Source organism: Labeo rohita, chromosome 3, assembly GCF_022985175.1.
Source record: "Labeo rohita strain BAU-BD-2019 chromosome 3, IGBB_LRoh.1.0, whole genome shotgun sequence".
NCBI lineage: Eukaryota > Metazoa > Chordata > Actinopteri > Cypriniformes > Cyprinidae > Labeo > Labeo rohita.
The window spans coordinates 28,542,340-28,569,173 of NC_066871.1; the positions used below are offsets into that span (position 1 = coordinate 28,542,340).

The 26,834-nt window shown below is 35.5% G+C and overlaps 1 protein-coding gene across 3 annotated transcripts in view; it reads right to left on the reverse strand.

Annotated features, from left to right (window-relative positions):
- Nucleotides 1–7,430: 7,430 nt before the first annotated feature.
- igf2bp1 (insulin-like growth factor 2 mRNA binding protein 1) overlaps nt 7,431–26,834 on the reverse strand; it is a 44,849-nt gene continuing 25,445 nt past the window's right edge. The window contains exons 3-15 of one of the 3 annotated variants that reach the window (XM_051106176.1): nt 22,105–22,153; nt 19,421–19,472; nt 18,431–18,494; nt 17,541–17,831; nt 17,230–17,364; nt 15,320–15,442; nt 15,084–15,219; nt 14,864–14,986; nt 14,563–14,679; nt 13,989–14,063; nt 13,755–13,886; nt 9,745–9,858; nt 7,431–9,192 (exon numbers count right to left, since the gene is read on the reverse strand). In XM_051106176.1, the coding sequence (XP_050962133.1) occupies nt 9,040–9,192; nt 9,745–9,858; nt 13,755–13,886; nt 13,989–14,063; nt 14,563–14,679; nt 14,864–14,986; nt 15,084–15,219; nt 15,320–15,442; nt 17,230–17,364; nt 17,541–17,831; nt 18,431–18,494; nt 19,421–19,472; nt 22,105–22,153 (1,564 nt within the window). In that variant the 3' untranslated portion in view covers nt 7,431–9,039. The remainder of the gene's footprint in view (nt 9,193–9,744; nt 9,859–13,754; nt 13,887–13,988; nt 14,064–14,562; nt 14,680–14,863; nt 14,987–15,083; nt 15,220–15,319; nt 15,443–17,229; nt 17,365–17,540; nt 17,832–18,430; nt 18,495–19,420; nt 19,473–22,104; nt 22,154–26,834) is intronic. The other 2 variants (XM_051106177.1, XM_051106178.1) reach the window with 2 other exon arrangements.

Consider the following 26,834-nt stretch of genomic DNA (forward strand, 5'->3'; position numbering starts at 1 on the left):
CTTAACCTAATTCATATTTTCACTGATCAGTTACAATATATTGTTTCTAGGTTGTTTCCTCTTTTATATTAATGTAGACTTCTGATGGAAGTTTTTATGTGTTTTTATGCGTACATCAATGTTTACACCAAAAAGGTTCTCATTTAGTGTTAGGAATAAAGTTGTACCAGTGTACATCAGTCATTTAATACAACTAAATCAATGAATAAATTGCACGTAAATACTCTGCAAAAATAATTAGGAAAAATGAAGTGACAGTCAAAACAGTTTGCAACCAAACACATTACATCAATACAATTAATACAAAAATAATTACTATAATTATTTTATTTTATTTTATTTTGTGTAAATATTTTAAATATCTTCAACTAATCTTCATCCATGATTTTACTGGAGAGGAGCAAAATTTAATTGCTTCCTAAATCAAAGCTCAAATCGTACATAACTGACAAACATTCACAAGTTATTTTTTCTGAAGAATAGCCTGTTATATTAGTATTTTAACATCAATGCCTCCTAATTTTTCAGACCAGGGCTATTCAAACTTCAATTTAGTTATTAAAAATGTGATCTAAATGTATCCTCTTATTAATGAATTACATTTAAATCAATTAATGTATTCATGTACACTGTAAAAAACAATTTGTTGAGTCAACTCAAAATAATTTGTTACCTGGCTGCCTTAAAATTTTAAGTTCAGTCAACTCAAAAAACGTTTACTCAACTTGAAATGTTAAGTTATACTAAGTGACAACTTAGATACTTAAGTTGATTCAACTTAAAATTAAGGCAGCTGGGTTACTTACCTTGCTTTTAAGTTTAACAAACACAAATATCCAAGTTGTCACTTAGTACAACTTAACATTTCAAGCTGACTGAACTTAAAATTTTAAGGCAGCAGGGTAACAAATTATTTTAAGCTGACTCAACAATTTTTTATTTTTTTTTTTACAGTGTATAAGGTCATTTAAAATTATACAATAAAACGCCAAAATTTTCACAAATCTTTGACCTTTATTTGTGAACAATATCATTATCTTGAGAATATAGGCCTATTTTATTTAAATCTACCTTCAGTGAAGTTCCACTGTGTTATAATCTTTAAGATCTTTAACAGGACTTTTGACTCAAAGCCTTATAGTTACTGATATATGCGTAAATATAGATAAAACCTAGTCGATTGAGTTCACATTGATCTCGTAATCACATCAAAAAAATATGCTGCATGTGTCAAAAATGCCAATATCGGCATTAAAATTTTTTAATGATCTCTAATGATTAAGTTCATTGACAAACACAGTCAAGATTACAAATGACACATTTAAATTAGGATGAAAATTTATGCTAGATGTGACCATGCAGAGACAAAAACCACACAAATACAGTCCAGACACAAGACGACACCGGTTTACTCATCTTTTATTGTCACATTCATATCTATGCTCTGTATTCTTTACAAGGAGTTCAAAACAATTGTGGATGAGAATCAAAGAAAAAAAAAAATAAGTCAGGCAGGCAGAGGCTGAAAGTCCTGATAATGTCTGTGGCACCTGCTGTAAGAAGGGTGAAGGGATAAAGGTCGTCTGGTAAAGGTAGTCTCCTTCCTCACTCATCCTCCTAAAAATGTGCCCTATTTAATCCAACAGACCTTCACTCTCCTGTTGCATCATTACAGGTGAAATGAAACAATAAAAATGAAAACGATTTCAACATCATGCTGCTCTGTGTGGCCTGAAAAGATACTATTATGTTGCGGTTCACAGAGAAAGAGAGCGGATTCTATTGCAAACATAAGAGATACAATCCTATGTCATTTTTTAAAAGCCATCAGAAATATAAATCAAATAGAAAGATGAAGAATTTGTAAGTTAAAAATAAAGTCAGTTTAATAATAATGAAAAAAAAATTGGATAGTGAAATCGACATGTTTATTTCCCCTCCCACATTTCCACTTATTCCATTTCCAAATTCATCCTGAACAAATTTCAAAAACAACTGACGAAAAAAATCATCTTTGGAAGTAAAAGACTCCTATGCACTACAGTATATGGAGATGCTGCTACCCAGTTGCTTAAGTCATTTATTATTATCATCATCATCATCATTATTATTGATTCATTAAGCTTAACATGAACTTTTTGTGTCCTTTTTTTAGTTTTATGATCAGTTCTATTTGTTTGTCTTTATTCTAAGAGGTAGATCAACAAAAAAAGAAATTAAAAATTAAAAACACATGGTTACAGGAGTCAAGCCTTCTGATTCAGGCAGTGAAGTCATGGGACTACAGGTGGAGGACAGAATGTTAGTAGAAGCTCCGGGCAGAACGTGCCGTTTTGTTGCCGATTTAAATCCAGTTTCACCAAAAGAAAGAAAGAAAGAAGGCAAAACTGTTTTCAAGATCAGCGAGAAAAGGGCTTCTAAAGGGGGAGGGTTGTACTCAGGGTCAAGGCTGCATGGCGTGGAGGTAGTGTGGTGCCATCGAAGTGGGAAAGGACACAGAGGAAATAGCGCAACAGGCACAGTTGTGTGTTTCGTCTACAGAGGTATCTTTAGTCGCTCTACGAATGCTGGCCTAGTTATGTTTGTGCCATTAGTTTCATAATACTTAGGTTCTATGGTGCATTGAAGTCACTTGGCAGGTGCAAGATGGCAACGTACCTTTTCTACGAAAGATTTTTTAACTTCTATTACTGATGAATACAGAATGCACATCATATGTGGTTTTTCCACCATATTTTGAATTTAGACCCCAGTGAAGGATAGGTAATTCATACATGCATACGAATTGGGGAACTCGCGTACAATTTAGCAATAGTCTTACAAATTCGTATGAGTGAGGTCATACGATTTCGTACAAAATAGCCACTTTGTAAAGCATGTACAAATTACTATGAGATCGGGTTGGAAGTTCAGTGCTTGAAAATGAAAATTTGCTGAAAATGTACTTAGCCTCAGGACATCCAAGATGTAGATGAGTTTGTTTCTTCATTGGAACAGATAAATTTAGCATTATTCATCAATGGATTCTTTGCAGTGAATGGGTGCCGTCATAATGAGAGTTAAAAAAAACATCAGAGCAAAGCAATATTATGGATAGAAGACCTGTATAATACAACAGTTTAAAGTTAAAAACGTCTTGATGGATGTGATTCTTATAAACACGTAGCTTCTCGCTTCACAATACTAGAGTCTTGTGGATTATTGTAATATTTTTATCAGCTGTTTGGACTCTCATTCTGACGGCACCCATTCACTACATAGGATCCACTGATGGGTAATGCTAAATTCATCTTTTCTGATGAAGAAACAAACCCATCTACATCTTGGATGGCCTGTTATCATGATTGTACAATACCAATTTTTGTACACGCAAGCTATTGAGCCCACCATATTTTCTCACCGACACGCCACCAACTTGGAAATTCAGGGCTTAAATGAATATTTGCTGAAAATGTACTCCCCTTCAGGCCATCCAAGATGTGGATGAGCTTGTTTCTTCATCTGAACAGATTAATTTAGCATCACTCATCAATAAAACTTCTGCAGTGAATGGGTGCCGTCAGAATGAGAGTTAAAAAAAAACATCACAGTAACAAGTAATCCACAAAATAAAGCAAGATTATGAATAGAAGACAGTGGTTTGAGGTAAAAAAAAAAAAAAAAAATGTCTTTATGGATTTGTTTCTTACAAACACGCAGCTTCTCACGTCACCAGATAGAAGTTGTGTGAATTATTGTGGTTTTTAATCAGCTGTTGGGACTCTCATTGTGACGGCACCCATTCACTGCAGAGGATCCATTGGTGAGCATGTGATGTAATGCTAAATTTCTCCAAATCTGGTGAAGAAACAAACCCATCTACATCTTTGATGGCCTGAAGGAGCTAAAATTAAGCAAATTTTCAAAAAATTAAGCAAAGCATTTTAGCCCAAAAAAAAAAAAAAATTCCCACTTCGTTCAACTTATAAATCTGATCTTTCCGACATGACGTGAACCGACGCACCCCATGACGCACCATAATTCACAACGTACAATGTAGATGAGTTTGTTTCTTCATCGGAACAGTTGAATTTAGCATTATTCAATGGATCGTCTGCAGTGAATGGGTGCCGTCACAATGAGCGTGAAAAAAACATCAGAATAACACGCAATCTACAAAATAAAGCAATATTACGAATAAAAGACGAAACAAACTCATCTACATCTTCGATGGCCTGAAGGAGCTAAAGTTAAGCAATTTTTCAAGCAAATTTAAAAATTTTAAGCAAAGCATTTTAGCACAAAAAAAAAAAGTTTTCCACTTTGTTCAACTCATAAATCTGATGTTTACGAACTGACTTGAATGTGCCATAAGTCACAATGCAGAGGAGTTTGTTTTTTCCATCAGAACAGATTAATTCAGCAATGGTTCCTCTGCAGTGAATGGGTGCCGTCAGAATGAGATCGAAAACACCTCACAATAACAAGTAATCCACAAAATAAAGCAATATTATGAATAAAAGACATGTATAATACAACGGTTTGAAGTTAAAACGTCTCGATCGATGCGTTTCTTACAAACATGTAGCTTCTTGCTCCACAAGACTGGAGTCGTGTGGATTATTGTATTGTAATATGTTTTTTTATCATCTGTTTGGACTCTCATTCTGACGGCACCCATTCACTGCAGAAGATTCATTGGTGAGCATGTGATATAATGCTACGTTTCTCCAAATCTGATGAAGACAAACTTCTCTACATCTTAGATGTCCTGAAGGAGTTTAAGCAATTGAAACACTTTTTGGTGAACTATTCCGTTCGTTCAACTCATAAAAACGATCTTCCGACACGACTTGAATGCACCATAAGTCTCAACGTACAACATAAAGAGAGTTTTAGCTTAATATCGTGCACTAAAAGAATTTCACAGGTTCTTCAATGCTCCTCCTCCCGCGCAAACCGTCACACCACACATCCGTTTCCTGTCCTGCCACCTCGCCCCGCGAAGAGTCCCAGCTCTAAGCTGGAGTAGTATCCTATCCAAACGTCTAGAGAAATGAAGAGCTAAAAATAAATTAAAAGTCAAAAGTAAAATGTAACATGCACTTTCGCTCTCATCTGCTTGATAAAAACAATCTTATGGCTAAGTCTTGAGGTAGCGTTCCTAGTTATGTGAGGTTTGAGTCGTCATTTGTAGCACCCAAATGTCTTTCTTAAGGAGAGGCCAGAAACTAGCACGGTGAGATACAACAGTGGCATGCAACGTCGATATGATGAGGATCACACCCAACTAAGCTGCGCTTCAACCTGTGGTCTACGTGTAAATCTATGCACTGCAATGCAACTTTTCCCAGTGGACGCTTATCAGTCCGTGTGACAAACGACAGCCTTTCGTTTGACTCGTCACAGAATTTGCATAAGTAAACAACATACTATCTCTTTTTTCGAAGCTCAAGTATGCTAAACGGTTCTACGGTTTGTTCAAGCCCTCGTCACCGACGTGTGGAGGACCTCGAAATTAAAAACAAAAGGAGAGAAGAAAACACTTCCGAGTGCCAAACGGGAGGTCGATCGACTCGCAGGACTCACGGAACCGCACTGCATCCGTTCCCGACTGCGAACAGTCTTAATTAGTTCCTTTTTCCTGGAGTACAACAACAGGTGAACCCCAGTTTGGCACAACTATTACGTGAAGAACGAATCATTTGTTAGTATTTCAAACGAACTAGTAGCAGTGTAAGAGGTGTCTGTGCATAAAGAACTCTGATCGAGGAGAAACCTAGCTATAATCCGAACTAAATGGAGATAATTTGAGAAGAAAATAAAATTAATCGCAAAGAAATTCAACATCAAACGACTGAACTGAACAGAGAAAACGGTCACAAACGAGGCCAGCGTGAGAGAGGGCGTTCAACTCCAGAAATGAAACGACACGTCGCTCGCCAAGTCTCTTTTGAATCGGATAATAACGCAAAACAAAAAACGAGCGGATGAAGGTAACGTTAGCGAGTGGTGGAAAGGGATGAAGGGGAAGGAAAACGGGGGACAAATGTGGCTTTTCAAAACTTTACAAAATGTCCACCTGTCTAACGGTCCAGGGCATCTCCCTCTCATCGCTTATTATACCTTTCACCCAAAGAATAATAATACAAAAGAGACAAAATAACAAAAAAAATGCAATTACAATAATATATATCTACTATTTCCGTTTTTTTGTCACAACTATGTTAGTTCTCGGAGATCTGCTGTATTATGTTAATATTTCTCGCTCACATATTTTTTGTCTTTTATTGATGAAACAGTTCGCAACCAGATGTCATGTCCAAACAAAGCTTGCTGTCCAAAAAAAAAAAAAAGGAAAAACATATAAAACAAAAAAGCTGCTGCAGTCTGAACAGAGCAGAAGTGTGAGAGTGTGTCTTGACAGAAATTTACTACGGGCTGGAACAGGACAGACACTTCTTTCCCGCCTGAAGAAGAGCAGTATGGAGATGAGTCATTGACAAGTTCAATTCTCAAGCAGAAATAAGAAGACTGCCATCTAGTGTGAAAAAGGGAAGCTTTAAAAACACAAAAACAAAATAAAAGACCTTGACCGGTTAAAGCACGTGAACATGCTAGCAAACCCTTCGTCTGAATGGAGCCTGAAAAGGATGTGATCTGGCAGTGTCCATCCATCTTTAACGGTTAAAAGTCTTTCCGTCCTTTATCCAATTAGTATTTTATTCTAAAAAAATACAAAGTTCCTTTTTTTTTTTTTTTTTTTTTTTAAATCCGATTGTTCTATTGAACAACGTATGTACACGTTTCAATTTGATTCGTTTATTCATTTACTTTCTTTTGGCTTCCGTTTTTCAAAGGTACCTTATGTTCTCAGTCAGTTAAAAAAAATGAGTGTTTTTCTATGTTCCTGCCTTTTTAAAACACCCAAACCACTTCCCCAACCAAAAGATTTAACACTTTAAACTCAATTAGAAAACACACTCGCGCACACTTGCACAGGACAATGGGGAAGGACGAGACTCGATCCCAAAAAAAAAGGAGAGATGTCAAATGGTTCACATTCAGTGTCTTGGGGGCTGAAGATTGTCGACATGCTTTTGTTTTTTCAAGCATGGCGATTAAGTCGAGCCCTTTCAAGTAAGTCAACCAGTGATGTCAAAATCAATGCAGAATGATCAAGATCACACCACAGGTGCAAAAATAATGGCACACGTTAGGAAAAAAACATCCAAAGCCATTTTTAGCTTGTATGACAAACAAACGCTTGTGCGTCAAATGTAAAATCCTGTGGTATGGCAGCGTTCATTATGCACCAGTGAGACATGGTATGATCCGTCCTACGTCCCATTGAACAGTGATTTCAAGTGCGACTCTCCAAGGACCCCCAGGCTGGCCCTAAAGGCTGCGAGAGAGACCACCGAAACAATTATCCTGGGAGTCCTCTCGAGCTCAGGTGAGGAAAAAACCCTCAGTTGCACTCACGCATACACTCATCCCAAAAAAGGAAAAGAAAAAGAAAAGAAAAAAAGTAAAATATTTTCTTAAAAAAATAAAATATTCAAGACTATCAGCTTTTTATATAAAAACACCAGCAAGCAAGCAAAAAAAGGAAAAAAGAAAAGAAAAAGAAATTAGAAATACTGAGGTAACAATACCCTGAGGTAGGTTTTTTGTTTTTTTTTCTTAATTTCATTTTATCTAATCTGTTCTAGGTTCAGTGAGAAAGGCCAACCTCATCGAACGAAGTGGGCGAGAGAGAGCACAGAAACCATTTTGCGGTCACTCGTTCTTGACCTCTGACCTAAAGGCAGACGTGTACCCTGTCACATCAGACCTGGCATTCAGGCCGACCGTCCTCGCTTGATTTTGTCTCTGCATATTAATTCTCAGGAAAAGCACAGAACAATGCGTCTGAAGGCCAGGCTTTTTCGATTGCTTTTTGGAAAAAAAATGTGAGAATGTAAAATCACACATTCCTAAAAGAGATGTTCTGAAATTGCGGTACGTTCATTTCCACGTTCTGCCTGTTCCGGTGCAATGAGGGGCCAGGTTAACTCACATATCATATATATATAATATATATAAAATATGCCGTTTGGGTGTGAGCGGCGCTCCAGCGATCATCGCCGGCGTGGTTTAGGGCGGAACTGATGGGTTTCCGCACATCAAAGCGGAGCCACTGCAATACAACTGCAGAGGTCGACTTTAGCCCACACGCTTACTGAACTCTCGCCGCACATCCCGCCGGCCAAACGGCGTGCGGCCTAAAAGGGAAGCTTCCGGAAAAACGCCGAAAGCCCTTTTAAGCCAGGTACCCGATTGGTGACGGTTAAACGTGCAGCATTTCAACACAAAGTCATGAAGATTATATTTACAACCTCATTTTTTTTCTTCTTTTTTTCATCTCGTCACCCCCACAGTTTAGCGTGGGGGGCTTCAAGAGCAGTGTTAACAACATTGGCCCCTCCCCTCATCTCTGATAGGCAGGGAGAAGGCACCTGATTGGTGACTCCACCCTCCAAAATTGTATTCTCTGCTCTCTCTTTCCCATCTCTACCTCACTGCATTTCATTAATAATACCTCTGAATAAACATTTCTATACATATATCTCTATCTTTTAAAAAAAACACAGTTAACATTTTGAAGTGACTGCTGATGGCTGAGGGTCCCGAGTAGCTGGAGTAAAAAACTTAAGTAAAAAAACTCTCACTAGAGGGCGCTCCGCTTTGTCGGATCTCCTCGCCAACCTCAGTCACTCCACCTGGCCTGGCATCTGGTCTCTGTTTTCTAGTTATCTCTCTTTTTAAAAAAAAAAACAAAAAAACAAAATCACTTTTTTTTTCTCGTTCATTTTCACTAAACTTGCTTCCTCGCCCTCTCTCAGGCATGTGTTGTTGTTGTTTTTTTTTGTCTTTTTTTTCTCTTTATAATTCCTCTCAGTTTGCTCATTTCTCCCTGTCTACCGCTGGGTCTGTGTGTCACTCTTTCTCTCAGTCAGTCCGCTCGTTTGTCCTCCCATTTGTCTGTCCGTCTGACTGGGTAGCGGCCCCACCTCCTTACTTCCTCCTGGGTTCTTGTGCCAGTCCCTGAGGGGTCCCCAGCTCAGACATGCCCTGCGGATGGGGCCCCTGAGGAGCTCCTGTACCTCCTGTACCTTTCTGCTGCTGTTTGACTTGTGTCAAAATGTCCCTAATCTTCCTCTGTGCCAACTAGAGAGGAAACAAAAAAAAAGAGCATTTTAGCATTGTGTGCCCTGTTAGGGTTCCCCCTCCTAATTAAGCTAAGCACATTTGTGACCCTGGACCACAAAACCAGTCATAAGGGTCAGTTTTTTGAAACCAAGATTAATACAGCATCTGAAAGCTAATAAATAAGCATTCCTTTGATGTATGGTTTGTTAGGAGAGGACAATATTTGGCCGAGATACAACTATTTGAAAATCTGGAATCTGAGGGTGCAAAAAAATCCAAATATTGAGAAAATCGCCTTTAAAGTTGTCCAAATTAAGTTCTTAGCAAAGCGTATTACAAATCAAAAATTAAGATTTGATATATTTATGGTAGGAAATTTACAAAATATCTTCATGGAACATGATCTTTACTTAATATCCTAATGATTTTTGGCATAAAAGAAAAATCGATCATTTTGACCCATACAATGTATTTTTGACTATTGCTACAAATATACCAGTGCTATTTATGAATGGTTTTGTGGTCTAGAGTCACATTTGTGCAGAGAATACAGAGTAATGAGCAACTGACCTGACTTGCGTAGAAGTGGCCGATGATTTTGACGATGACCTGGTCGTGTTCATCAGGGGTCTGCTCTCGGGGAACCACTACTTCAGCAGCAGTGAGGTTCTGCAGTTCATTTACCTGTGATTGGTCATTTAAACACAGAGGATCAATTAGTCTTGATAAGCACATTTCATTAATTTGTTTTTTTAATAAAGTTATTATATGTGTATTTTCACTTTGGCCCCATATTTGATGTATCTGAGAGTTTAACCATGACAAGCAAAATACTGGATGAGAAAAAAAATAAAACAATAGTAATATTACAAAATATAATACTAAAAAGTGTATAAATTACTTGTTTTTCTAAAGAAACATTGTCCAACAGCGACACCAGCAGGTAAAGTTACAGCGGGAGTCTGTGTCTCACCTCACCTGAACCAATTGAGTTTTAACAGACCCCCTGAAGCATGCGGTGAGTTTGGTGGGGGATAACTGAGAATGAATGGGGGAAAGTCACATGAGAGCAGTATGATTGGCTATGACTGGTTATGATCGGCTATGATTCATTCGATAAATCCCACCTCTTGTGTTTGTGTGCATTCTGCATTTGCAAATCAGTCTGAATAAACAATGTAATGGCGTTAATGGGAAGACTAAATAAAAAAAAAAAAAAAAAAGTAAACTTACACACTTAGATATAACCACTTTGTTATGTCAAAAAAGACTTGAAATGGCCTGAAAACATGATCTGTGGGAGTTTTTAGTGAATATAAAGTAAATCTCTGTGTCTGTGACCAATATTTATTGAGCTTTAATGACTGATGACCTTAAAAAGTTAAAAGTTAACGATTAAAAAGAATAGCTGAACAGAAGTTCACAATATAGTGTTTAAATTGTTATTGCCTTAAGTTATTTTTTTGGAATAAATGTAAAATGCTTAAAAACACTAACTTGATGAGATTCATTCTTGGCTTTAATAAATAGAATATTGATTACATTGTTAATGTTAAAATATAAAACAGATTTCTTTTCTTTTTCTGATAGTGTAAGTAACGTTTAAGAAATTTGACTGGGACATGAATTTACATTTGATTTAAAAAAAAAAAAAAAAAAAAAAAAAAAAAACAACAACTCACTCTTTCTCTCTATAATATCTTTTTAAAGATATTTACATTTTTATTCCGAAAAATATACATTCAGTTGATTAAAAGTGACAGTGAAGACATTTTTTAATGTTACAAGAGATTTCTATTTCAAATATCTATTCTATTCTATTCTATTCTATGCTATGCTATGCTATTCTATTCTATTCATCCTTAATCAAAGGTACAGGATTCTTAGTTTTAAAAATATTTTAGACTCCAAACTTAAAATAGTAGTAAAAGTAGTAGTACATGGTATTATAAAGAAAAGGTTCTTGCACACCAAGTTTTAAATTCTTGTTCAAAATTTTCACACAGTAAAAAATAAAAACAACCTCACATTGTGTCAATCACATTTGGTTCCAACACTTTTGTCTGTCATTAAAAAAAAAAAAAAAAAAACTTTTTTTTTTTTTAAATATACAATTTGGACGCTGTGTGCAAGGACCTTAATAGTTTTATCATTGGAATACTATTATAATTTTTGATTAGTGCATTGCTAAGAACTTCATTTGGACAACTTTAAAGCCGATTTTCTCAATATTTTGATTTTTTTGTTCACCCTCAGATTCCTATTTCTAAATATTGTCCTATCCTAACAAACCATACTTCAAAGGAAAGCTTATTTGTTCAGCTTTTAGATGATGTATAAATGTCAATTTAAAAAAAATAGGCCCTTATGGTTTTATCTTTGGAATACTATTATAGTTTCATAAAGATAAGGTTTCATTTTTATATTTTCTGTTTTTCATTTAATCTTAGATGTTGTTAGAATAATTCTGGTGTGTGTTTGGAATTAAGAGTTTTTAAAATGTCTATATCAGTGGTTCTCAGTCCTGGTCCTGGGGGTCCCCTGCTCTGCACATTTTGCATGTCTCCCTTATTTAACACACCTGATTGAGATCATCAACTCATTAAGAGAGAGATCCATGAACTGAACTAATGAGCTGATGATCTCAATCAGGTGTGTTAATAAGGAAGACTTGCAAAATGTGCAGAGCAGGGGGCCCCCAGGACCAGGTTTGAGAACCACTGGTCTATCCACAAGTTTCCTACGCCCCATGAGGCCTTGCGTCAAAAGTGGGAGCGTCTTCCGGTTCAAAGTAAACAAGCGGGACGTGACACTCATTCATCCAACAGTTGACAGGAGTGACGGGCAAATGAAGCCTCGTGAAGCACAGAGACTTTTCTCTGACTTTTTCGGGAAAAGATTCAACACTTTTAGAGTGTAGAAAACAGTGTGATCTGGTGGTTAGTAAAAAATAAAGCAGCCAAAAGACTAAAGCTCCGTCGGAAGACACATTCACCACAATTTTCCATGGATCGACTCGTGTGTGTGTTTGTTTGCTGAATTTCTGACTCTGATAAATTAATTTACACATTGAATAGTGCCATTAAATGTCAGTACGAATATCAATATGATGTAATAGAAGAATAATGTACACATATATTAATTGCATATGGCATACATTTAATTTTCCAGAAATAATTTGTATACTTCATATTACTTGTATGACTTCGTATTTAAAAACGTAATTATTAAATAGGTCCCAATGAAAATGTTAACCGCAAAGTAAGATCTGGGGGTCGAACATTAGGACACGCAAAGTGAATCACACATGACTGGACAGAAAGTGAGGCTTCTACGAAAGGGATTTCTATGTTAACAAGCCTCGAATCGAGGCTTCATGTGGCATGCCCTTTAACACAAGCTCTGATGTCTCAGTTCAAATGTCATTTCACTAGCTGACAGTCATTCAAGATTTAGCGAAACATGCTAATGATGTGGGAACACAATCATTAGCATGTTTCGCTAAATCTCTCATAAAGGTGTGCGTCTTTACAAAATAAACAATGGTCTAAAAAACATTTAGCCTCTTCGCTAATTAGCACTCAAAATACCATTGGTATACTACGTCTGCCGCCTCACTGGAAGTTGTACCCACGTTCTTTTTTACAGTAGCGCCCCCCGGAAACTTGTGGATATAGTCTATTAATTTTTGTTCATTAATTTAAGCTTATTTAGTTAAACTAAATGCAAATGAGAAATGTTGCCTTTAGAACTAGCTCAAATACATTTTTAATATTTTATATCAGTTAATGGTTATTTTACGTCAAGTAATATTTTTCTTTATGGCTTTAGTTTAGTAATCATCCATATAAACATTTTAATATAGATGAAGAGATCACTTGCACACTTATAGAGGTTGATACAGTGTACCACTTGCTGATAATAAATAATATTATCAAATTTGTATTGTTTTATCAATTGGATTGACAGAGCAATAAAAAAATAGAAATAATTTAAATCCATAAAAATAATAATAGCTATTATGGTAACCATACTATCACTGATATATGTGACCCTGGACCACAAAACCAGTCTAAAGTAGCAGGGGTGTATTTGTAGCAACAGCCAAAAATACATTGTATGGGTCAAAATTATCAATTTTTCTTTTATGCCAAACATCATTAGGATATTAAGTAAAGATCATGTTCCATGAAGATATTTTGTAAGTTTCCTACCATAAATATATCAAAACTTAATTTTTGATTAGTGCATTGCTAAGAACTTCATTTGGACAACTTTAAAGCCGATTTTCTCAATATTTTGATTTTTTTGTTCACCCTCAGATTCCTATTTCCAAATATTGTCCTATCCTAACAAACCATACTTCAAAGGAAAGCTTATTTGTTCAGCTTTTAGATGATGTATAAATGTCAATTAAAAAAAAATAGGCCCTTATGGCTGGTTTTGTGGTCCAGGGTCACATATTGTGCACACCTAATAAGTAACTTCCTCTGTGATCATTTCATTTCATGAAGCAACTTCAAAGAAACTCTTTGTTATCATAATATTTTCCAGTCATATGTTAATGATGTACAACTTACGGTTTTCCCGCCCTTTCCAATGACCCTTCCTGCAGCTGCAGCTGCTACTTTGATGTGTGTCTCCAGCTTCACCTCCTCTTTGGGGCCAAAGAAGTTCTCCTCCTTCAGCTTACCGTATATTCTGCCTTGAGCCTAAAACACACAGAGCTTCATAAATGACTTGGGTCTGCCTGACAGCAAAGTCCTCTCAGATATTTTCTGAAATTAGTTTGCAAAACATGCATTCATGCAAACCTTGAACTGGGCCTCAGGTGGTCCTGTAACAATGACCATTCGCATTTTTGAGTCTGGAGCCTCTGCTGGTGCAATCTGAGGAAAAAATGCATTCGAGAGTTGAAGTCATCTTGACACAGCTATGTACTTCAGAAAAAGAGAACATGAACCACAACATGAAAGATGAACATTTTTCATCCTTTACTCACCTTTTCCATCATTTACTCACCTTCATTTTACTTTCATTCGTGAAATTTATATGGTGATATTTAACAAAATTTGTGTGTTTTACAATAACATTCAAAAGTTTGGGCTCAGTAAATGTATTTTTTATTATTATTATTATTCTTTTTTTTAAATAAATTAAAACTGATCAAAAGTGACAGTAAAGACATTTATAATGTTGCAAAAAATTCTAAAATTCTAAAAAACAAAATTTGTTCACCAATCGAAAACATTGCAACAACACATAAAGGTGAGTAAATAATAAATAAATTTACATTTTTGGGTAAACTATTTTTTGCTACTTTTTAAATGCTATTATAAGCATTGAAAACCAAAGAGATTACCCACAATACACTTTCATGAATGTTACCTTAATAGAAGCTCCAGCAAAACGGCTTAGCTGCTTGATATGCTGTCCTTTCTTGCCAATAAGGGCTCCTACGGCTTGGGCTGGGATGTACACATGGACGGTCTCCTGTTCAGCGGCCTGTGGGGAGACACAAAAAAATGAATAACCGCTTAGACTGTCGCACCACAACATATGGTGAACACAAAAGAGAACCGCGTTAACCGACCATAATAAGGTAAAAATGCCACAGAGGACTATTTTAAGTGACATTAGTATCTATGATTTTTTTTAAATAATGAACAGTGAGATAATTTGTTCGTACCCCAATAGGGCCATAGGGGGGACCAGGCACAGAGTTTCCGAGGGCGGGAGGCGGCATGGCAGAGGATGGCGGGAAGAGGCCGATTGCGCCCAGGTTTAGTCCGGGGATCAGGTGGGTCTGTTGCTGGATGAAGGTGAAATAGATTCATTCAGATTAGGATTAAACAAATTACACTTACAATAAAGTATTCTCTCTTTTTGTGTCTCTTATACAAACTCACATTCATGGCAGCGATGTCATTGTCATACGCCTCGCGCACTTTCTTCATGATTTCCTGTTCTGCCAGGCAACACGCTTCGATTGAGCCCTTCACTGTAATTGTCCTTTCTGGGTTATAAAGGGTCAGATCCTGCAGTCTGCATTAAGAGACATTCAGAAAAAAAATCATGTTAAGAACACTCAGTAGAGCATAAGTCCACTGGTTTAGTTTTATGATTGAGTCCTTTCATTGCTTACGGTGAAATTGTGATCTTGGTGTCAGTGTCTTGTTCCACTTTCTTCAGGTTGCGTCCCTCTTTGCCAATCAAACGGCCAACAAAGTTGTTGTGAGCAAGAACCTTTAGAGGCACCTCGTCGGCACTAACAGAAATGAAGAGTATCTGTTAATACTGATCTGAGAACAGACATAAGTCAGCACTGATATTGCAATGAACTGTATGTTGAAAAAATGTAATTGAAAATTTGGAGTCGGAAGCGCTTTTTGCTCAAAAACAGTAAAAACAGTGATATTGTGTAATAATTTTACAAATGAAAATAATAGTTTTCAGTCTTAATATATTTTAAAATGTAGGCTACTTTATTCCTGTGATCAAAGCTGAATTTTCAGCATCATTCCTCCAGTCTTCAGTGTCTCATGATCCTTCAGAAATCATTATAATATGCTGATTTGCTGAATGGTAAAGTAGATATCCATTTACACAACAGACATCATTACTTTATCACTAACACTGCTGTTCAAAAGTTTGGGATCTGTATGATTTTTAATGTTTTTAAAAAGAAGTCTCTTGTGCTCATTAAGGCTGCATTTACTTGATCAAAAAAAAAATTAAATATTATTGCAATTTAAAATAGTGGTTTTCTATTTTAATATACTTTAAAATGTAATTTATTCCTATGATGCAAAGCTGAATTTTCAGCATAATTACTCCAGTCTTCAGTGTTACATGATCCTTCAAAAATCTTTATAATATGCTGATTTGTTTAACAGAACAGCATTATTTGAAATATAAATCTTTTGTAATAATTGAATAGTCTTTACCGTACGTTTTCATAAATTAAACAATAAACATACTAATTTAATTTTAAAACAATGCACTGAACCCCAAACTTTGTAATAGTAATGTAGATGTGCATTTATATACAATGGACATTATTACTTTATTACATACACTGCTGTTCAAAAGTTTGGGATCAGTAAGATTTTTAAAAATGTTTAGTTTTTTTAAAAGGAGTCTTTTATGCTCATCAAGGCTGATTTATTTGATTAAAAAAAACACACAAAAGAAACCACTAATATTGTGAAATATTATTGCAATTTAAAATAGTGGTTTCCTGTTTTAATATACTCTAAACTACAATTTATTCCTGTGATGCAAAGTTGAATTTTTAGCATCATTACTCTAGTCTTCAGTGTCACATGATCCTTCAGAAATCATTCTGATATGCTGATTTATCATCAATGTTGGAAACAGTTTTGCTGCTTTTTTTTTTGGATCCTCTTCTACTTTTTTCAGGATTCATTAATGAATAAAACACAAAGAACAGCATTTATTTAAAATAGAACTTTTTTGTAACAATACACACTACTGTAATGTAGGGTCAGTAGTTGTTTTTCTTTCTTTTTTTAAAGAAATTAATACTTTTATTCATCAAGGATGTGTTAATATGTGTACTGATAAAAAGTGATACCAAAAAGATTTCCATTGTGAAAAAAAATGCTGTTGTTTTAAACTTTATTTATCACAGAATCCTGAAAAAAGTATCACAGGTTCCAAAAATATTAAGCAGCACAACTGTTTTCAACATTAATAATAAATCAGCATATTAGAATGGTTTCTGAAGAATCATGTGACACTAAAGATTGCTGAAAAATTCAGCTTTGCATAACAGGTATACATTATATTTTAAAGTATATTAAGATAGAAAACTGTTATTTTAAATTGCAATAATATTTCATAATATGACAGACTTCTTCTGTATTTTTGATCAAATAAATGCAACTTTGATGAGCATTAGAGACTTAAAAAAAAAACATTAAAAATCTTACTGATCCCAAACTTTTTGAACAGCAGTTTATATATTTTGAAGAAAAAAAACAAATAGTGTAAGGGATGACTGTTCTGGTTGTGACTGTGGTTGACACTCACGTTTTGGTGTCCTTGGCCTCCTGGTTCATGATTTCCAGGATCATGCGGCAGGCAGCTGAACAGCCCTCTGGGGTAGAATGGATACTTATGGGCTTTTCAGCGGCACCTGCGTTCTCTTTACGATGCACATCGATCCTGAGAGATGAGAGGAGAAGAGAGGGCGGTATGGTAAAGGTTATGCAATGAACAGTGTATAAAATACACAAAGAAAATTCTAAAACAGTCAGTCAAAAAAGTACATTGAACTGACATTTTTCTTAATTAAATTAGTTTCTTTTACCATTAAGTCATACTTAAAGTCTGTCACTCACTTGCTCTGAGTTTGCTTGGTGATGTTACGGATGGTGGCGCCCTCCTTGCCGATAATGGCGCCCACGTATTGCGTGGGAACCAACAGCCTGAGTGGGATGTCGGCATGCTGATGTTTGGTGGGGATTCCAGAACCAGGCGACATCTGGCGGGAGTTTCCCCGCGGACCGTATCCGGGACGCCGTCCGTTGTCTGGGCCTCGTTGAGAATCGGTATCAGAGTTCTCGTCGGGGATGTATGACACACGCAGGGCGTTGTTCTCAAACTGGTAACCGTTGAGCTTCTGGATTGCTCTTTGAGATGAAAAGCATAAATGATATATGCATAAATGCAACAGGGTTTAAAGTAACTGACAGTATCTTGGGAAAAATGCCATTACGGTGCAGATGAATGCTGATTGATTAAATGTACAAAGATTAAATCATATGGAAGTGATGTGCCTAAATGATTATTAAGCAACATTATGAATTAATAGGATGAGGAATCCAGGCTGACAGATTGCATATTTAGCTCACCTGAATAAAAGCTTGCAAAGCCGCTGAATCACCAGTAGGTGTCAGCCGCAAACAAGGAAAAAAACAGCGAGAGGACGCATGCTGTGTGGTGAATGTTTCGTTTGATTTTACAGAAAGACAAGCCATTTTAAAGCTAAAATGTGTCATTTTTATCTTAAAATACTTTATTTTATCACAGCTCAATATGCACAGTCACTTGTAGCTATGTTTTTATTTTATTTTTTGTAATGTAGCACTTCCAAAACACTGAGAATCCAAATCAACCCAGCAGAGCAACATGGTGTGAGCTTGAGGAGAGGATCTGTTTGTCCAAACAATGCAGGACAAGAGGGAAAAAAATTAAGTAAAATTAAGGTTTTAGGGCAAAGTTCACTCACTGTCTAGCCTGCTCCCGTGTCCCATATGTGACGTTCACAACTGCAGTCTCGCTGTCTGTATTCACTATGGAAAAAATAAGAACGGAGAAAAAGAGAGTAAACAAGTGGAATTTTCGACTCTCTTTGGGTTCTTTTGATGGTGTAAAAGCACTTGCAACATTTCCAGGTGTTCAGTATGCTTTTGATGCATCTTTAGGACAAACACTGCAAAAATTCAAAAGTTTTAGATCAGTATGATTTTTAATTTTTTCTTTAAAGAATTCTCTTGCGCGTTATCAAGGCTGCATTTATTTGATCAAAAATGCAGAAAAAACAGTAATATTGTGAAATATTATTACAGCTTAAAAATAATCATTTTCTATTAAAAAATATTTTTAAAAATATCATTTATTCCGGTGACGCAAAGCTGAATTTTCAGCATCATTACTCCAGTCTTCAGTGTCACATGATCCTTCAGAAATCATTTTAATATACTGATTTATTATCAATGTCGGCAACAGTTGTGATGCTTACTTTTGTTTTGGAACCTTTCTCAGGATTCTTTGATTAATAAGAAGTTAAAAAGAACAGCATTTATTCAAACTAGAAATCTTTTCAAAGTCCTTTGATCACTTTTGTATCAATTTAACACATCCTTGCTAAATACAAGTATTAATTTCTTTCAAAAAAAATTACAGATCACTAACTTTTGAATGGTTGTGTATATTGTTAGAAAGGATTCTTATTTAAAATAAATGCTGTTCTTCTTAACATTTTATCCTGAAATAGGTACCACAGGTTCCAAAAAATATGAAACATCACAACTGTTTCCAACATTGATAATAAATCAGCATATTAAAACGATTTCTGAAGTATCATGTGACACTGAAGACTGGAGTAATGATGCTGAAAATTTAGCTTTGCATCATAAGTATATTAAAATAGATAATCACTATTTTAAATTGCAATAATTAGTCATACATATTTCAAAACATAAAAGACTCAATTTACCTTGTTCACAGTTCTCAACAGTTCCATACTGGGCAAGCAGACCATCAAGAACCTACAACAGATAAAAGAGATGAATGAAAGAGAAAAAAAATAAAGATTCTGATTGTAAATTTACTTACAACTGTAGCAACAAACAATGGAGCAGCCGACTCAATTGGTTTCAAGACTTAACAGCATATAGTTCTTTTACGTTTTTTTTTTTTTATTATTCTATTCTGTATTACAGAAACATTCTAAATCAGAATCATATCTTATCTGTTTAGTAACCACACAAATTTCACTTAGGAACTTAGAACTTTCAAACCTTACATCAGGAACTAACAAGTTTCTGTGAAGTCAAAAACTCAGATTTGAGTTCATCCCAAACCAGAAGTGTATTTGGTATACGATAGTAGGCTTAATTTCTCCAAGTCAAACTGAACTACATGTTTCACCCATTAAAACCTGGTTGGCATCAGATTGGTTTTTGCCACAAAAAGTGTCGCCTCCTAGTGGTCGACGCTGGCGCAAGTGGCTGGCAGAAGTGGGGCCTGCTGGAGACTTGCCAAGAGAGACCCCGCCCCGCAAGAACAACAGTCAGCCAGTACAACAACCATCGGAGAAAACGCACGCACTGTGCCACGCCCGCGCACACACACACACACAAATGTAGGCGCTGTATGTTGAGGGTGTAATCTCATAATCACACACAGATCACCTAACCTGAATGACATGGATAAAACTTGAAGTGTAAATCAACACAGGGTACTGCCCTTGCCAGAACATGCAGCGAAAGTTCAAACTTTGCTCTTCGGAGTCAGATTAAATGGATGCGTTGCAGAAATTTGCACCAAACTGACGGAACTGCACAGAACTGATTATGCGATTAATGTGCTGCGGTTCTTATGTCCACATAAATGCTTTTTATTTATTTATTTATTTTTATTTTTGATTCAATTTAATTTTTATCAAATTTCCTTTTGGTAGAGGCTGAAAAAAGTATTTTACTTATTTACTTTTTAAAACGACTTTATTATATATATATATATCCTCCCTTTTTGTCAGGTTTCTTTTTTAGGAAAAGTATCATTTTGATATTTTTCTAATGGAATATGCAAAGACAGTTATAAGTGAGCCATTTGTAGCTTCATTCTCCCCCAGTGTGTAAAACTTTTTAGCAACTTTGTGGCACTATTAAAACCGATCTGAGCATCCCATCAGCACATAACAGCAGCATTGGTTTGCAGCGGGACAATCTTGTCCGATCAATGTAAAATGAAATAGCAATTTCTGTTTGGTGATGCTTAAATCTTACATTCAGACAGTTTTCTAGGGCAAACTTAAGATGCTTCCTTTGCCAGAACATGAAGGGGAAAGTTAAAATGTTGCAGTTAGATTAAACAGACACATTGCAGAAAGTTGCATCAAAACTGATATAATTCACAATAAATTATATATTTATTACATTGCAATTTTTTGTCCACATAAATATTTGAAAATGTGCATTTTAATAATCTAATCTAATCTAATGTAATATGTGACCCTGGACCACAAAACCAATCTTAAGCATGGGTATATTTGCAGCAATAGCCAAAAATACATTGTATGGGTCAAAATTATCGATTTTTCTTTTATGCCAAAAATCATTAGGATATTAAATAAAGATCATGTTCCATTAATATATTTTGTAAATTTCCTACTGTAAATATATCAAAACTTAATTTTTGATTAGTAATATGCATTGCTAAGAACTTCATTTGGACAACTTTAAAGGTGATTTTCTCAATATTTTTATTTTTTTGCACCCTCAGATTCCAGATTTTCAAATAGTTGTATCTCGGCCAAATATTGTCCTATCATAGCAAACCATACATAAATGGAAAGCTTATTTATTTGGAAAAATTGACCCTTATGACTGATTTTGTGGCCCAGGGTCACATATAATATAATAAAACTTTTTTTAGGTTTCTTTTTGGAAGAGGCAAAAAAATGCAGGTTTTTGCAATTTCTCTTCAGTGACGCATAAACATTTACATCTGAGGTGTTTTTGACGTTAAACTTAAAATGTGACCCTGACCAGTCATAAAGGTCATTTGTTTTTAAAATTGTGATATATACATCACATATAAGCTGAATAAATAAGCTTTCCACTGATGTATGGTTTTGTTAGGATAGGACAATATTTGGCTGAGATTCAACTATTTGAAAATCTGGAATCTGAGGGTGCATAAAAAAAAAAAAAAAAAAAAAAAAAAAAAAAAAATCTAAATATTGAGAAAATCTCCTTTAAAGCTGTCCAAAAGAAGTTCTTAGCAAAAAACAAAAGTTTTGATATATTAGCGGTAGGAAATTTACAAAATATCTTCATGGAGCATGATGTTTACTTAATATCCTAATGATTTTTGGCATAAAAGAATGTATAATTTTGTCCTATACAATGTATTTTTGGCTATTTCTACAAATATACCCGTGCTACTTAAGACTGGTTTTGTGGTCCAGGGTCACAAATAATCCCCGAATCTATGAATGGATTAGAATCATCAAGTACACAATAATTTATTATGCTTTAATGTGTCTAAAAAAAAACATCCTTAAGAGCAACCCTGGCACTTCGGCAGAATACTTGTGTAAAGAGCATCGTTGTGTTGATTGAGAATAACTGAAGAAGTTTTACTGTCAAAACACACAGACACACCCAGACTCACCTCCCACTGTAGGTGTGGTGGAATGTTTCTGATCTGGAGCTTTCTGGTCCTGTAAAAGGAGAAAAAGAGAGAGAAATTAGGCTTAGAGAAGATTCCCTCACTAACTTTGCTTCATGAAACAAGAGCTGTCATTACATCCAATACAAAAAGAACGAGATCAGCCGTTACAGCCGCAGACATCTTTAACAAAAACTGCTCTCGAGTTTACACCCACAATCACATAAAAACTAATTACACTAATGACATCCAACATCATCCAAATGCTGATTTACACCGACAGCTAGTGTTCAGAAAGGTCCCGGTCTTGTCTATATCTAAATGATGTGAAAAGAGATGCATGGAAAGGTGAAAGTCAAAGTCAGAACAGGGATAAATCCACCTGAACGCAAACTCGCATCATAAATGGTACTTAATTTTAGCTCTGATATTAAAACTTTCCTCCTTTCACATACCATACGAGTGAACGGATATAAATCAAGTTCTTGGGGAATATTTTAACATTGCAATTATGTGCTGAAAAAGAGTTAAAACAACTACTTTTGTGTACTGATCAACAGACTATGCAAGGTATGAAGTCTAAAACATGTCAAGTTTTTATTAATGTAATCTTTGCATTCATCTTGGTTTGATACGAATTTGATTAACTTTTAATTCCATTTTCAGTTTGACATAAAAATTAACATGTTTTCCATAAACCTTGAATGAAAAAAAAGGAATCTCAACACACACTGAAACGTCTCTTCTGTTCACCAAGCCTGCATTTATTTGATCGAAAGCACAGCAAAAATTGTACAATTTTGAAATATTTTTACTATTTAAAATAACTGCTTTCAATTTAAATATATTTTAATGTAATTTATTCCTGTGATTTCAAAGCTGATTTTTTTAGCATCATTACTCCAGTCACATGATCCTTCAGAAAGCCTTCTAATATTCTGATTTGCTGCTCAAAGAACACCTATTATTATTATTATCATCAATATTTAAAACAGTTGAGTACATTTTTTTCAGGTTTCTTTGATGAATAGAAAGATCCAAAGATCAGCATTTATCTGAAAGTAAAAGCTTTTGTAACATTATACACTATATCATTCAAAAGCTTGGAGTCAGTATAATTTTTTTGGGTTGGAAATTATAGAAATTAATACTTTTTTTTTAGCAAGGATGCTTTAAATTGATCTAAAGTGATGATAAAAACATTTATAATGTTACGAAATATTTCGATTTCAGATCAATTCTGTTCAAAGAAACCTGAAAATTTCTACTCAGCTGTTTTCAACATAATACGTTTTTGAGCAGCAACGATTTCTAAAGGACCATGTGACTAAAGTAATGATTCTAAAAGTTCCACATAAATTCATAGGAATAAATTACATAATAATATATATTTAAACAGAAAAGAAAATAAATATTTCAAAATTTTACTGTTTTTGCTGTGCTTTGGATCAAATTTAGGCAGGCTTGGTGAGCAGAAGAGACTTCTTTAAAAGAAAATCCAGACTGGTAGTGTATAAAGAGAATATATTTTTTAAAAAATCATTTTGAAAATGTTTCAAACATTTGACTAAAATATGGTTTATTTACACCTTTCTTTTCTTTTTTTTTATTATTATTTTTTTAAACAAATGCTTTGGAGAGTTGCACCACAAAAAAAAAAAAAAAAACCTAAAAAAAAAAAAATCAATTGTAATTGAGAAATTAATAAATGTGCTCATTACAAAAGAGTGGTATTCAAGTCATTGCATTTAACATTCATTATTTATTTTTAATGACTCTCTGAAAAAAAAAAGAGAAGAGACTGATAAAATATATACCTTGAATGCTCTGTAAGTCCCTCTGGACAAAAGTATAAATAAACATAAATGTACACATAAATATTAGATGCGGATCAGTCCAAAACTTTGACATGGTGCAACAACATACACATGCAGCACACAAGTACGTGTTGACTAAAGAATAATTCAGATAATTCTAGTGTGACATGATTTATGTTCATAAATTAACACCATGTATGAAAATCGAGGACAGGACCTGTGAGGTTAGAGAAAAATCTCTCAAAATGATCTGGAAGAAGGTATTATTTATAGGTAGATGAAACATCTTGAAGATGCTCGGGAGCATCGGTCCTGCTCGCCGTTCGTTGGAAGCGAGGCGGAATGGGCAGAGGAGAAAGAGAGAAAGAGAGAGAGAGAGAGAGAGAGAGAGAGGAGTCTGAATGGGTATATTGAAACTAGACACTGATGTAGCTTAATGCCAGCTGCCCCGGAAGCATCCAAACTCATCGCCCAAGAAAGAGAGAGAGAAAAAGAAAGAAATGCAAGTAACTACAGCAATGTCCAAGCAATGCAAAGAGTGGAAAAAAAGAGTGAATTGACTATAAAGTCCAATAGAGAACTGCAACATGGCATTGCTCCATCACTATAACAATGACACAGTTATAAGGAGACCAGATAACTATAGCACTCTGGAACCTCTAGAGGGCGTAGCAGCAAACTTCTGATGCAATGCATGTGTTTAGGATCAAGGAGGGAAATTGGTGCTAGAGGTCATGTGGGAGGGGCAACCCTTTTCTGGTGACGGAGAGCAGAAACCCTAAAGACCTCTGAACTCCGGAAGGTTGACGCCCACCGGTTGACAGGCAGAGAAAATGGCGCCGTTCACCCGCTTTCAAGCTCCCTTCATGCAAATGGCGGGCAAAACAGCCAATCAGGGAACAAAGAATCCTGCAAGGGTGTTTCACGCCACAAAGATCAGCAAAGCAAGCGTGCCTAGGCCAAACCAATTGAAATCACGCATTGTGCAATCTTGAAAATGGCCATGCACATTTCAAGGCCTTGAAGCAGTGCTTTCTTTGTGTCAGCTTCCAAGATTATGCACAAATGAGGGGAATACAAGTACATTGAGACCAGGAAAGCACCAAAAAGGTACAACAAATGTTAACAAAAGGCAAGACCACCAATCTGTTCGCTCTCCCACTGATCAATCACCCCGTTCCCAAACCCATCCCCCAACCTGACGCGTCCACATCCCACCCACAACTGAGTTTTTACATCCCCACCCCCATTACTACAAAAACATCCCTCTTGCTTGCCACCTCTGAACCAGTTTAAACCCATCATGTCACGACCCAAGTCTACGACCACTTTGATTGGTCAACGGTGTGGAAATCACATCCAGAAGAAAGAAGAGGACTGCCACCCCTTTTGATCTCTCCTTCGACTGTTTAGAGAAAACATGCAAACTTTTGCAATTTACCTGTAAGCGGGTCTTACGTCCAGCAATGGAGCTGTGGATGATGGGACACCAACCACAGAACCAAAATCTGTTAACATATTCTCCAGAACAAACTGCATGGGATTTCTTCCTTTTATTGCTGTGGCAAATAAAATCTAAGTTTAGATTTGGCTTTAGTTAAAACGGGAATCTCAACACACGCTGAAACATAGAAAGTTCAACACAAGACAATAAAAATGCTAATAAAAAGACTAAATAACAAGAACAGAAAAGAGTGAAAGAGAAAAAAATGAAGAGAGGGAGATTCACCCCCTACAAGGGTCAAAGGTGAGGACTGTATAGGCAAGCGAATAGCATTAGGGGGAGGTGTGTGTATGTTCGGGTGAGGGTTGGTATGTGGTATTGTCCTACGGGAGCGGTACAAGTCAGCGGCGTGTTACTGAAGTGTACTACTATCTTGAACTCGTGAGCGCGAAAGAAACAGTAGAGATATGACTATATGGCTTGAGATAAGATTTACCAGACACTATGGTGGGAGTTTGCAATCTGCTTTTAATAAAATAATAATATAATACTATAATCATAGAATAATTCATAAAGCTTACTCTTTTAGTAAAGAGAAATCTCTAAAATCCCGCTCTGAACACACAGCATCACGAGGTGGAAAAAAAACCATACATAAGGGAAAGAACTATATGTCTTGACACAGTTAAGCACATTCAGTTCCTCCACACACCACACGTTTACTTTATCTAAATGAGGGCATACCATAAACTACCAACTATTAGATCACAGTTTCCACAAACAAAAAAAAAAAAAAAAGCTTTGATCAACATTGATCATGATGATAATTGTTTCAAGCACCAAATCAGCACAACAGAATGATTTCTAAAGGATCATGCACAGTACAAAAATAAGTGTATTTTAACAGTCAAATATTAAGTGCAACTTTATATTAGGTGGCCTTAACTACTAATGAATCATGTGATACAATGCAATTTTTGTACACTGCATTTACATATTAAAAAAAAAAATACCTGCATGCAATTACATCTGTAATTAATTTACGTAATTACATTTTTAGAATTGGGTCATTCTACAGAAATGTCCATTTTTGCTATGCCAAGATGTCTTAAAATGTATTTCTTTTTCTAACATTTCAACTTAGACCACATTATTAGATTACCTTTTGACATTATAAATACACATAAAATGACAGCCTAATGGTTTTTTTTGTGCATTTATTTACCAATAAGGTAGGTAACACCAGTGACAGTAACACCAGGGACAAATTTCATGAAAAATGCATTTTACAAAATGGCTGCTGCAAGGTATCAAACCACATGTTGTCAGTCATGGTATACTCTCTAAGTTAAGTCGTTTAATCCATTTGTATTCTAGTTATTTTTTACAATTCGCTAACAAATCCCTTAAACCTACTCATACAGCCAAACCTGTCCCTAACCTTTCCTGCATCCCACCTCAAAAGTTTAGCA